At 33.8% G+C, this 13,029-nt stretch overlaps 1 protein-coding gene across 1 annotated transcript; it reads right to left on the bottom strand.

Moving 5' to 3' along the window:
• Window positions 1-8,764: 8,764 nt before the first annotated feature.
• Window positions 8,765-12,616, bottom strand: LOC127878300 (probable G-protein coupled receptor B0563.6). Its single transcript, XM_052424820.1, has 4 exons — window positions 12,273-12,616; window positions 11,034-11,187; window positions 9,838-10,017; window positions 8,765-8,818 (listed from the first exon to the last, which is right to left on the bottom strand). Exons 1-4 carry the CDS (start codon window positions 12,614-12,616, stop codon window positions 8,765-8,767), a joined length of 732 nt encoding a protein of 243 aa, XP_052280780.1.
• Between the last annotated feature and the right edge of the window lie 413 nt (window positions 12,617-13,029).

Below are 13,029 nucleotides of genomic sequence, written 5' to 3'. Positions count from 1 at the left end.
TAATGCCCGTTAATTAAATATCATCTATAATCAACGGCAGGAAATGACGTCAATATTTCGACGAAATGACGTCATAAATCCTGCGAAATTATCCAGTCAAAGTAATTTTGTTAAAACAAAAAGGTTTACAAAATTAAAAGTGGGATAATAGAATATAGATAAGTGTAGATTATAGATCAGGTTTATCATGCCGGCACGAAAACGAAAAAACACTCGCCAAGGCTCGTGCTTTTTGTTGTCTAAGCCTCGCATGATAAACCTGATCTATAAACACTTACCTATTATTCTCTATATTTTTTTGCGCCTAAAATATATCCCCATTTATCTAGGAGTAAACTCCGAAAATTTACTTTGCAAAATAAAGACATATGGATACGATGCATTAATAGAAGACACATTACAAAAAACACATAAATACATACATACATTTTAACGATAAAAAAAGATTCGTTTGACCTTAATACTATCAATCTACAGTGTAAACACACAGTGTTTGTATGTATTAAATATTATTGTGGGTTATTTAAGTCATTCAATCGCAGATAAATTCAACGTATATAAATTAAAACTACAACTTATACCGAAATGCACGTTCATCGATTTTTGGCAGTATATAAGGAACACTATTACTTTAGTTTTGTACGCACATTGCACGATTATATATAAAATTGCAACGTATGTTCGCGTAACTGCGAAAATTAAAAAGTTGTCACACGACCTCTGAACGCTGAAACAGCCTTACCCGGTCATCAGATAAAATGCGCAGCGTTTTAGATAAGCTGCGTATCAGCGTAATATACGCATTACAAATATCAAGATACTCTTTTTATCATTTCCGTGCGTACATTTAAGCAAGCCAATCTGGACTTACACAAATGATGTAAATTGTTTGCGTACAACGTAAACAAAAAATATAAACAGCTGATTGTCTTTCGCCAAAATATGAGACTGGCTATCGTAAAAATTAGAGCTAATTTGTGCGCTGGATTGTACAAATAGCCAGTGGTATGTATACTCTGTATCATCTAGACACATGGTAATTTAGTATAGATTTTTTTAACAGACAGTCAAGCGCTTATGTGTTTATTAACATGAAAAGGGTGGCATGGTTCTTCGAAGCCAAAACAAATTACTTCTCAAAGTAAAATTGATAGTTTTTATACGGCAAAAGTTGTATCGAGTAAAAAACAGTGAACTGCTTATACTGAATGATTTGATTTCCTCTGTTTTAAAATAAAAAGGACACACTTAAACGCTAATAAAACAACTGTTGAAAGTTGGCAAACAAGTTTTCCGTGGCTCACAGGCCTATAAACAAAGGACAGTTAAAAAGAGTGCCTAAAAGGCCCAAAGTCCCTCACCTGAGATAACAAGATAATATTGGGACAAATCTTCTGACAAAGTTTCATAAATATCGGAAAATAAATGTGGCCTCTAGTGTAAACAAGGTTTTACAACAGCCATATAAGGAAAAATGTCCCGCCCCCCTGGCAGCCATGTTTTTAAAACCATTCGGCATCATTGTTTTACTCTTCCAAGATATTATCGGGATGAATCGTCTGACCAAGTTTCATGAAGACCGGACAGTAGATGTGGCCTCTAGAGTGTTAACAAGATTTTAATTAAGCCATATAAGGAAAAATACCCCGCCCCTTGGAAGCCATATTTTTCAAGCAAACATAATTATTTTCTAACTCATCCAAGATATTATTGAGAGCAAGAGTGTTAACAAGGTTTTACTAAAGCCATATAATGAAAAGACCCCCGCCCCCTGGCGGCCATGTTTTTCAACCAAAGGTCATCATTTCTAAACTCGTCCAAGGTATTATTGGTATGAATCTTCATACCAAGTTTCATGAAGATCGGACTATAAATGTGGCCTCTAGAGTGTTAACAAGATTTTACTATAGCCATATTTAGCCATATTAAAAAAATGCCCCGCCCTTGGCAGCCATGTTTTTCAAGCAAAGGCTACCATTTTCAAACTTATCCAAGATATCATGAGCACAAATTTTCTGACCAAGTTTCATGAAGATCGGAAAATAAATGTGACCTCTAGAATGTTAAAGTTTTTACTATATCCATATAATTAAAAATGCCCCGCCCCCAAGGTGGCCATGTTTTACAACCAACCGACATCAGTTTTGAACTCGTCCAAGATATTATTGTGATAGAGTCTTCTGACTAAGTTTCATGAATATGGACTATAAAGTTGCCTCTAGAGTTTTAACAAGATGTACTATAGCCATATTTAGCCATATAAAAAACTCATCCAAGATATCATTGGGTCAAATCTTCTGAGCAAGTTTCATGAAGATCGGAAAATAAACGTGGCCTCTAGAGTGTTAACAAAGATTTACTATAGCCCATATAAGAAAAAATTGCCCCCGCTCCTGGCGGCCATGTTTTCAACCAACCGGAATCATGTTCGAACTCGTCCAAGATATTAGTAGGATTAATCTTCTGGTTAAGTTTCATAAAGGTCAGACAATTAATTTGGCCTCTAGAGTGGTTAACAAGATTTTACTATAGCCATATATAATATAGCCATATGAGGAAAAGTTCCCCGCCCCTTGGCATCGATGTTTTTCAAGAAAACGTAACCGTATTTAAACTCATCCAAGATATTATTGAGAAACAATCTTCCGACCAAATTTCATGAAGATTGAACAATAAATGCGGCCTCTAGATAGTGTTAACAAGGCAAATGTTGATGGCGCACGACGGACGACGCAAGGACGCACAAAAGCGATCCCAAAAGCTCGCCATGAGCACGTTGTGCTCAGGTGATCTAAAAAAACCAAAAACACTTTAAGAAACCTACTACTATGAAGGAATACACATAGTTAATGGTATTTAATTTGTTTAACATGATTAAAGTAGTGTATCTGTACCCCCGGCTATATTCTTGTCTTACTTTTAGCAAATTACCCTTCAAGCAAGGCAAAATTTGACCATTTACCCCCATGCTTGAAAGCATTTACCCCCACCGGGCAATAAATTATCTTTAACGCTGAATGCGTATACCAATTTCCGATTATCAATGTAAGCATGTCTTACGCTATTGTTTATTTTCGGACGAAAAGACAAACGGATGATTTGATAAATGATAGCAAATAACACTAAAAGCTTAAGCCCGATGTGTATAATAATGTGTGTAATAATATAATACTATAACTGAGTAGTTTTTTGAATTACGACAATTTATTTTTTTATTGTTTAACAACAGTCGCCCCAACATTAAACCCTGACGGAAAGTAAAAAGTTATACATGCAGGTTGCATGACAGTGTATACATACTTAATTTTTATCTCTGGATCTAATTTTTCGGTAGAATGGGTAATACATGGGCGTATTCATGGTACACACTATAACTTCATGAGAAAAAGGCGAATACAAGCGTGTTTGTTTTGTTCACGAACACACATCGCATATGCAAAATGTTCCACCGGGACTCAATAGTTTGACGCATAACATTCCTATTGATGCCTTACTACATAATCTTGTTGTGTATTACTTTAAACAAGGAAAATATTATATTTTTTATTCAGAACACCACTTATAGATTTTGTTGCGATTCATATTTATTTAACAAAACAGAATGAAACAATGTATTATTACTAACAATAAAGTAAAGTAGCATGATACATCATCATAGTTATATTTACAATATTTAATATATATTGCTATTAATTAATTGATTTGGCTTGATTTTGTATACTACCATGTATGTGCACGTATCTCATTTGAAACCGTTTTTAAATCACAATTTCCTTATGCAAATCAGCAGTGAACTGCTAAACTACTAAACGCATGTATTCACATACAATGCGATTTGCTTGCTGTTTTGTATAAGCATTTAATTCTTATATTCCAACAGCACGGCTGCATCATAAGCGGAATCTGTCAATACTACACAGACACAAATAATATACATATAATCCAAAGATATCACTGTTACTTCTAAGATTTCATGGGAAAAAAAAAGCGACAGTCGTCATAATAAAAGTGTTGATTTTAAATCATTTGTTTAAATAAAAACTTCACCTATAGGAATCAATAACAGCAGCCGATCATTTAACGAGTTAGTCATAAACAAAAATTATAACTGTGTTTTGAGTCCTTTTTTTATGAAGCAGCATGTATGACATTTTTTACTTATTTAATCCAAGTATGCGTGTAGTTGTTTTATTTCAATCATTGATGTTGCTGAAATGTGCTCGAAGGTTATGCATGGGCTGTCATTTATAACATGACAGCACACAATTGTTGCTATCTTTAAGGCACTCCGTCCTTTACACGCTTAGGTAAAAGACACGTTGCATAAATTGATCGGTAACCAAAGAATTGCAACGACATAAAAAAGGAACACAGAAAAATTGCTGACGAGGTTTAATTTTATGCCGACCATTGATTATGAGTACGTTTCGGGAAAAAAGAAAACATACATTGACAAAATTATATAGCTGATGTGTCCCTGATTTATTAAGGTGTAAAGAAACAATATTGGTCATTATCAGACAACAAGCACTTGAGACCTAGCAATACGGTCAATCTTAAATATTAATGAAACTTTAGTTTGAAAGTCAAATGGTCTTGTTGCAATATTCCTGTGTTAGCTAGTGAAAAATACCTTTCTTCGTTTGAAAGTACGTGTAAAGATAATTAGCCAATTCTGATTTGTACAAGTTTGTTGAGAGAGAAAACAATTAAACATTGCTAAATCAGACATAAACACACATGCATTAAATGTTCTTAAGAGATGGATCTGCGTGCACGTTTTGCATGTGTGCTTATGTTCTATCAGAACAAGTTGACAAAATAATTTCATTCATATATTAATATAACAATTTTGTTCCTCAAACAAAAGCAAAAGATTTTATATTTATAAAGAATTCGGAATCTTACCGTAACCAATATTATGACAAACTATATGTATACATCATTATCTTTTAACCTCATAGTTTGTTAATGCCTTGAAATATATAAAACGCATTCCATGAACGTAAATAACACTATACTTATATTAAAGTAATAACATAAACACGATATTCACAAATAAACACACCCGTGTTTTACAAATGTGCATATTAAGGATCAACGCAATTGCCTTTATAAGAAAAACGTAGACAAATAAAGTGTCAACTCAGTATTCAAACATTTCAGTGAACGATTTTCATCAAGTATGATTAGAGCGTTGATAAGAGTATTTTTTTTTTTGTTCAAGTACAACGAATTAATGTTTATAAATGCGTTTATCTAACCGTTTGTCAGGTGATATTCGTAAGCCGATTTCACGAATGGATTGAGATGCCATTGCTTAAATTGGAAAAAAACAGAATTTGCAAGCAGATAGTAATTATTATAGGGAACACATGCCCGTTGACTTTATTAATATATGTCAAGTTGCCTAAGAATTCCCATGATGTAGGTAGCTTTGTAGCTTTGTATCAGATTCATGGACATCATCAGGGAACCTCTGCATATGATTGCCGGGCCTAGTATTTATGATGTCCGCCTAGAGATCGGGAGATCACGGGTACTATCCCCGCAATGTGAGCGTCCTTTAGATCTTCCCCATATACACGAATTATTGACTATATCCAGAAAACGGATTCGAAAGCGTTTACATAAGCCTAAGCCGTTCGATGCAATCAAGCTAAAATAAATAGCCTTACACTAACCTCGGAATAATTATTGTATAATACCGCTGGCATTAATCTTGATATGTTAATATCATGATATGTAGATATATACATACATAAATAATATTATCTTCTATTTGAACTGTATTGACCATTGGTTATATTATAAGATCATGAAATCACACCATATTGCAAACACATAGCAGCGACAAATATTTATATAAACATGTCACAAACAGTACGGTACTTTCATTATCATTGAACATAATATACAAACACTGTTCAATGTGTTCCCAATATATAACCAATATAAACTACATACAAAATCGAACATGAATAGAGCAATAAAAAGGTTATCAGATTGACAATGCTTACTCTTGATTGTGCAATTAAATTGTTATTTGTTCAACACCTTATAACAATATAACACAATCACACAGAATGCCGATTAACACAGCCAAAATAATGTGATATATTATGTCGCATTTGTGCAATCCGTTGTAACAGTTACATAGTAACATTGTGTGTTTATTGAACGGTTTCCCATTCGATTTACATAAAGCCGGTTCATCCACAACTGGGACTTGGATCTTCATATGTTTGCCATCAATCACACCAAATGACATTATGAACTATTTAATGTTGAAGAAGTCCTACTAAGGTTGATATATTCCTCCGAGTTTTGTAAGAGGACTAATGCATTGTTTAATTATTTCCGATTCAGATTGTGTTTGTGGTACATATGTAATTACACAATAAGCCCACCGAATGTCTTTATCATTTAGTTCAAACATTAACAGAGAAACATATCTTAAGTGAAACAATTAATTTGTCAATACGGTTTTAAATACTGTTGCTCGCATGTGTATGTTCTAAAAGACGTGTGAATACGTCATTAAGTGATACAATTCCCAAACGTTAGCATGCTAGACATGTTTAAAATTGAACTCAAGTATTTAAGACAGACAGACAGACATTTATTTTATTTGACTTAAAAAATTTGCGTCGTCAACATCACATGTAGTTGGTATTGGTATATGGTTACACGAATATTCGCACAAAAAGAAGGGTAACAAAATATAACTGTATGCAAAACGAATCCATATTAAAGTACAAAGGATGAACAATTTGTAAATTACATTATACGATTTAACAAATTCCAAACGAGAATCAACGATTCCATAACAAAAAAACTTAGTTTTATTAGATCTGACCTATTGGTAAATTGTAGCAAGTGTACATACTTAATTACAGATGGAGTATTATAGTAATATTTTTAATGTTTTTCTGTCTTATATCAACAAGTGTTAAACAAATACAAACACAATGAAATTCGTCCTCAATATCCGTGGCATTACAACAAAGACAATATCTTTCTTCTCTAGCAATAGTGTTTCCATTATATCTACCGTCTGTATACGAGAGGCATAAATACAATCTTAAAATTTTAGGAACTAAGGATAGGTAATTCTCATATTCAAGATTTGACTTAAATGTTCAATATATTTCTAACATTGGACTATATTCTAGTTTGCGGTATCAATTTTGTTTGCATTTTGTTTGCATGCATCTATTATTCTGGATTTTAGAATCAGTTGTTGTTTTTTACATTAATATTATGAACGCTGTTACATACATAACTGAACCTGTTATCATCCAATAATTTCTTAATGTTATAAATTTGATTTCGGCAGGCGCTGCCGTAATCTGATACGCAGACACATTACAAACATATTGTGTAATTACTCGATAAATTTTACGAGAACCATACAGTTTAACAGCGCAAAAGTAAATACATCGACACAAAGTGACATGTGATAAAGCATAATCACAATGACAAATAACTGTGGGTGTAAATATAACCTCGTCTAAAGTACATAAACTATACAGTTGTTACGTGATAAGCATATTCGTTCCATTTACTAAAAATAAGATGTACATCAAAACAAATGATAAAACAGATTTCTTTATTATTTAAACATTATTATCACGTCCAAAGACACATGATCAAGATTTAACTTCATGTTTAATATTAAAAAGAAATAACTCATAGTAATAGATGTTTCTGTATGGTGTTTGGATTTTTTTACAATTGTGGTTAGAGGTACTTTGGATTGGATAAATGGGTGTCGTTTGGACTAACAATGGGAATTGAGTGTTGTGTATTATTGCAAAACAAAATACAATTTTTGCTTGATATTATATTTTGTAAATGGCAAACACTAAAAAAGAAAGTAAAACAATAGATTACAACTTTCGTTATTATTGCCTTCAGGAATATGGACACAGACCTTGACGATGAATTAGGGGTCACAGCTAACATGAACATTAATTATCTAATGCAAATGCAATGCAATACATTTGCATGTTAAAATGATTTATTTGCATTGAACGTAAAACATCCGGCAGATAGGCATTAGATTGTAATACGATTTCTATTATAAGTTATGTCACATATGTTTATTTTATTTTAGCTCAATTGTATTAAAAGTACTTATTCGAAACGCTCTCGAGTGCTATTCCGGGAACTAGGACCAGTACATGGTGTCTAAAGGGAAGATATAATGAATGCTCACACAGTGGGAATCACACCCGTGACCTCTCGATCGCGAGGCGGACACACTATCCAATACACCACGCCGACCGATGTTTAGTTCCGTATATTTTCATACACAAAGTAGACAATCGCGTAACTTACTGTTGCCTCATTACGTTGATCAGGTACAAACGCATTAAATTAGGAATACACTAATCGAGGACTATATAATCTAATACAATAAAACTAATATCCATCAAAATGTTGCTGTTGGCAAACACATATGTCATTATAAAACAATTAATACGACATGACACCGATTCTGGCTAAATGTCGATTGTTTTTTAATGTATGTTTCTTATGCAGCCTTTGCCTTTGAGCCTTTGGGTCGGAAAGGTCTTAAAAAAAACACTCATAAACTTCGAGATACACACACATTAGGCATATACATAGTACGTAACAGAATGTGATAAGGGAATGTTGATTTCGAAGTTTAGTCGTTAGACAACAATTAGAATGAAGTAAACTCGTAATTCCTGTCACACTCACTATGATTTAAGATATTTAAGAATCAGAAAAACAATCAAACAGTTATTATGACAATCTTTGCGTACTGAAGAATGGCCAATGCAATTGACTGGAACATATATACGTATGTGTTTATTTGTAAAGTCTAACATTACGAATACATAGATCAACAATACACTATTATACAATGTATGATGCTGTGATACATACAGTAAATACAAAACTTCATACAAACGCTTTCTTTAAATTATCATCCTTATAACTGTGTTTATTGTTGAGGTCTAAATAAGAAAGCAACTGTAAGTTAATAAAGAATATCATAATTAATTCACAAATATCAGCACCATAATCATTCGTAAGACACAACGAAGTCAATGGTATTTTATTGCGGAGGCAAGTCTCAAATGACTCTTTGTAAAGGTTTGCGATCAAATACGATTATATTATCATCCATTGCTTGCGCTTGGTCTATTGAATAAACCGAAAGTATACATTTCCTTCTCAAAATAAAAGGGATATATTGCTAATTGTGACATCGCATTATTACAATATTTAGTATTATTCACCGATAGAAGTAATGTAATGATTATAAAAAACATTATGTATTAAACATTGAAGTTCAAACTATGACACAAACGCACCGTTAATACGATTCTTGTCTTCTTTTTAATCTTGTCACATGAGTTCAAATTCATTTATTAGGTAATTAACTTTTCGTATTTGACTGAGTTTGACTTTTATAACCTATGATATATGGGTCATTTTCCTATCTATTCAGCTAAGGTCATCTTACGAAGTTTTTGATGTCGGACGAAACAAGCTAAACACTGACATGTGTAGTCAGGTAGCTGACTCCATAGTTTGCTGCGGAACAGTGTGGTAACGCGTTACTCGTGCAAAGCAACAGTGTTCATCTATCAATTTTCTGAAATTCTTACTACAGGCGGTACATATGAAAAATTTAACCGTAAATGAAGTATAACTTAAAAATAGCAATACGAGGTGAATCATACTCTCCTCCACAGACAGTTGGGTATTTCCGGCTATCAGAGACTTCAGTTTGAACACATGACTTGGTATATTTAGAAACACTACGCTGACCGATAGTATATATAACATTTTTGCTACCCGAACCTGTGGCAGTTTTCTTATGCTAGACTGATTGCCATCCTCGTTGGTTTTCTTGATTGTTCTTTTCTGTTTTCTCTTTACCGAGCGAACAATGGCGACTGTCATGAAGGTCAGCAAAATGATGAGGAGAACGAACGGAACGAGCAGGGTCAGCACAATGTCGGCGTAGAAGACCAACTGCAGTAAGTGGGCGTATTTGGCAATCGGCATACACATTGTCGTGGAATTTGAATGAGGTACGCTTTGTGCCTAGAACATTAAAATAATAAGCACGTTATATACAATATATAACTCGTATGAAAATATATACTATTCATACGGTGTTCTTGCTCGCTATATCAGCGAAGGTTAACTATGTGTACTTCGATTGCATATGTTTAAATATAACACTATCCTAAAATAAAGATCGAACATCAAACTCCCACAAAAAGCGTCCCGTGTGCAGTATCCATATGGTTTGGAAGAACGGATGGTATTTATGCAGTTCATCCTCGTTTATAAGACCAGTAGTTTGACTTACGGTACATTTTGGTAGTGTTGACTAACATTAAGGCAGTTTTGCTGCAGTTTACTTGATAATTGTCCTTTTGACAACTAAACAGCTTTATTATTACAGAGTCGTTGATACAATATGTATATTCTTTTGAGAGCATGCTATCAATCTCATTCGTTTAAAATATGTTAAGCAAGCATACAACTCATCTTAATCCGAAAGTATTGTAAAGTTGTGTGTATAATGCTTGTATTATAGTTTCAGGCAAATATACTAAGCAGCATACGAAACAGTGTCCACACTATTAATTTCCTATTTATTTCGAGGGTTGTGTTCAGCATAAGTAGTAACGATCTATAGCTTATGATCAGACATGTTCGCATTTAACACTAATACCGATCGTGTGATTGATGCCCTACAGGCTTTTAATTATATCAGCTTACTCCTAGCTTCACTTTAATAGCATGAGAAATATTATTGCTTTAATATAAAGCAAGTGTCTTACTCCACAGGGAAATACTAGTGAATCTTATTTGTATCCTGTTTTAATTGAAATGCAAAGTAAAACCGTGTCATTATGTTATAATGGTTAATCCATTTATTGTTTCGATTGTATTTGCTTAAAAGATGAATACTACACATACATATATTCAACAAATTGCATACATATGCGAATATTGTATATATTAATATAGTCTACCTCGGTGATAATTGGCGCCACCACATACAACACCAGTGCCATGACGAGCAACACCAACGCTACAGCACGTGCTCGGAACAACGTACACATTTGTTTGATCTTTGTTGGGTGACAAATTGTTATGAACGTCTCAACTGTTATGCACACCACATACCTGAAATATCAATTCAATCTTAATGCAATTCTTAATTAGAAACAATGTGGAAACAGTGAACTAATTATCAAATATATGTCAAAAAGTGTATTGCTCATTGTGGTATGTATAAACAAAAGCAAACACGCTATTTGCTTATTGAAATTATGTGAATATCAAATGTGTGTGTTTGTGTTGTGTAGTGCGTCACACAAATCTCCTTGGCATCTCCTAAAAAGACCGCATCACAACCGAAGAGGTCCGAAACAGAATCAGGAATTCCATCGGACCCAACCGAGAATCACCGTGACAACATAAAAAGATCGAATAAATTGTTGCAAGCACACACAACTTGCCTCACCTCTAAACATGTAGTAGAAGTGCGTGATGTCATTCTAGATTTATTACATTTAATGTGATAATGTACTTATAATTTATAGTTTTAAAGACGCGATAAAGTTGTTAACATAAGTGCTTTAGGATGCGAGCCATATATCTTTTATCAAAGCTTAGCAAAATATCAGTGAAGCTTTTTGTTCGCGGTTTGCAAATTGTTCTTAAGCATTAAACTAGATAATTGCATTATATAGGATGCTATGCGATCGTTTGATTCTCTGACTAAATTTTCAATTAATGATCTATTTTCCTGTAAGCTCCCGTGCTTCATCTCAATACTGAATTTAATTGATAATGGTGGGAAAAAAAGATAGTAAAATAAATCATGTGCCTTTCAAAGTCATTGACCCCGGTTAAAATATGTGATGAATGTTTACTGTTTGTGTTCTGTGCATTGACTAGAACCTTATTTATTTGTCGATACTTTTAGACATGTTAGTAAGAAGTATTTTTTCTGTGTGTCTGGAATCAATTACTATTCAATAAACATTGATACATGTTATGCAGTTCGAAAGAAATAAAACAATATTACAACAATATGTTTCCAACATGTAAAACAACATTATCTGATGCAACTTTTAAGTCGCGTCAGACTAGCTTAATAATATGCACGTACTAGCTCGCCGTCCCGTAAAGGCAGGGTGAGGTAACCAAAACGTAAATGAATAAACTTTCTTTGATTTATACTTAGTTCAGAAAAAAGATCTTACCATATGGACAGGTATCCAAAGACGTAAGTGAGATATACGTTGATGCGGCACACGACGGGAATGTGATTTACAGGGTATCCAAGCGACTCAATCCATACCAGTAATAGGCTTATAAGCATCCCCGTATCCGCCGCCAGCACGGACGTTAGAAAAACGCTGGATGATACTTTGCGCATCTGCTTGTCATAGAGTATCAGGTATATGGACGTTAGGTTTCCGGCAAGTCCAACGAAAACTATTATTGGGAGCACATATTCATACATGAACTTGTACACCGTCCAGCTGCCTGTCTGATACGACGAATTCAGGTCCTTACTGGAGTAGCTGAAGTTGCTCGCGTTCATTATGAGGGTATGATCTTTCATATGAACCGAGTGCAGCTCGGTCGGTATATGACTGGCTAGAATATTGCTGAAATTGAAATACTGTACAATAGAAAATATACGATGAAGCTCTTCACTAGTCTATTCGTTTCATTTAAATCATTTTAGGTAAACAATCAAATACCTCATTCATAAATTTGTATCATATTCCATTGTATGCATGTCTTTATCAAATACAGACGTAAAACGGCAAGCGTATCAAATTAAATGCGTACAGTTATTTTCAGTAAATTAACAAAAGTACCAAGGATATAACAAAGCCCATATGTGAATATATTGTCCCCGTTGTTTAGTCAATTAGTTCGGAAATTACGAAGCGAATCGTAAAAGAACACCGTCTTGGAGGTAGATTGAATAATTGGGGTTTCACGGCA

Source organism: Dreissena polymorpha, chromosome 4, assembly GCF_020536995.1.
Source record: "Dreissena polymorpha isolate Duluth1 chromosome 4, UMN_Dpol_1.0, whole genome shotgun sequence".
NCBI classification, from domain to species: Eukaryota; Metazoa; Mollusca; class Bivalvia; order Myida; family Dreissenidae; genus Dreissena; species Dreissena polymorpha.
This window is presented reverse-complemented; position numbering and strand designations above follow the sequence as displayed.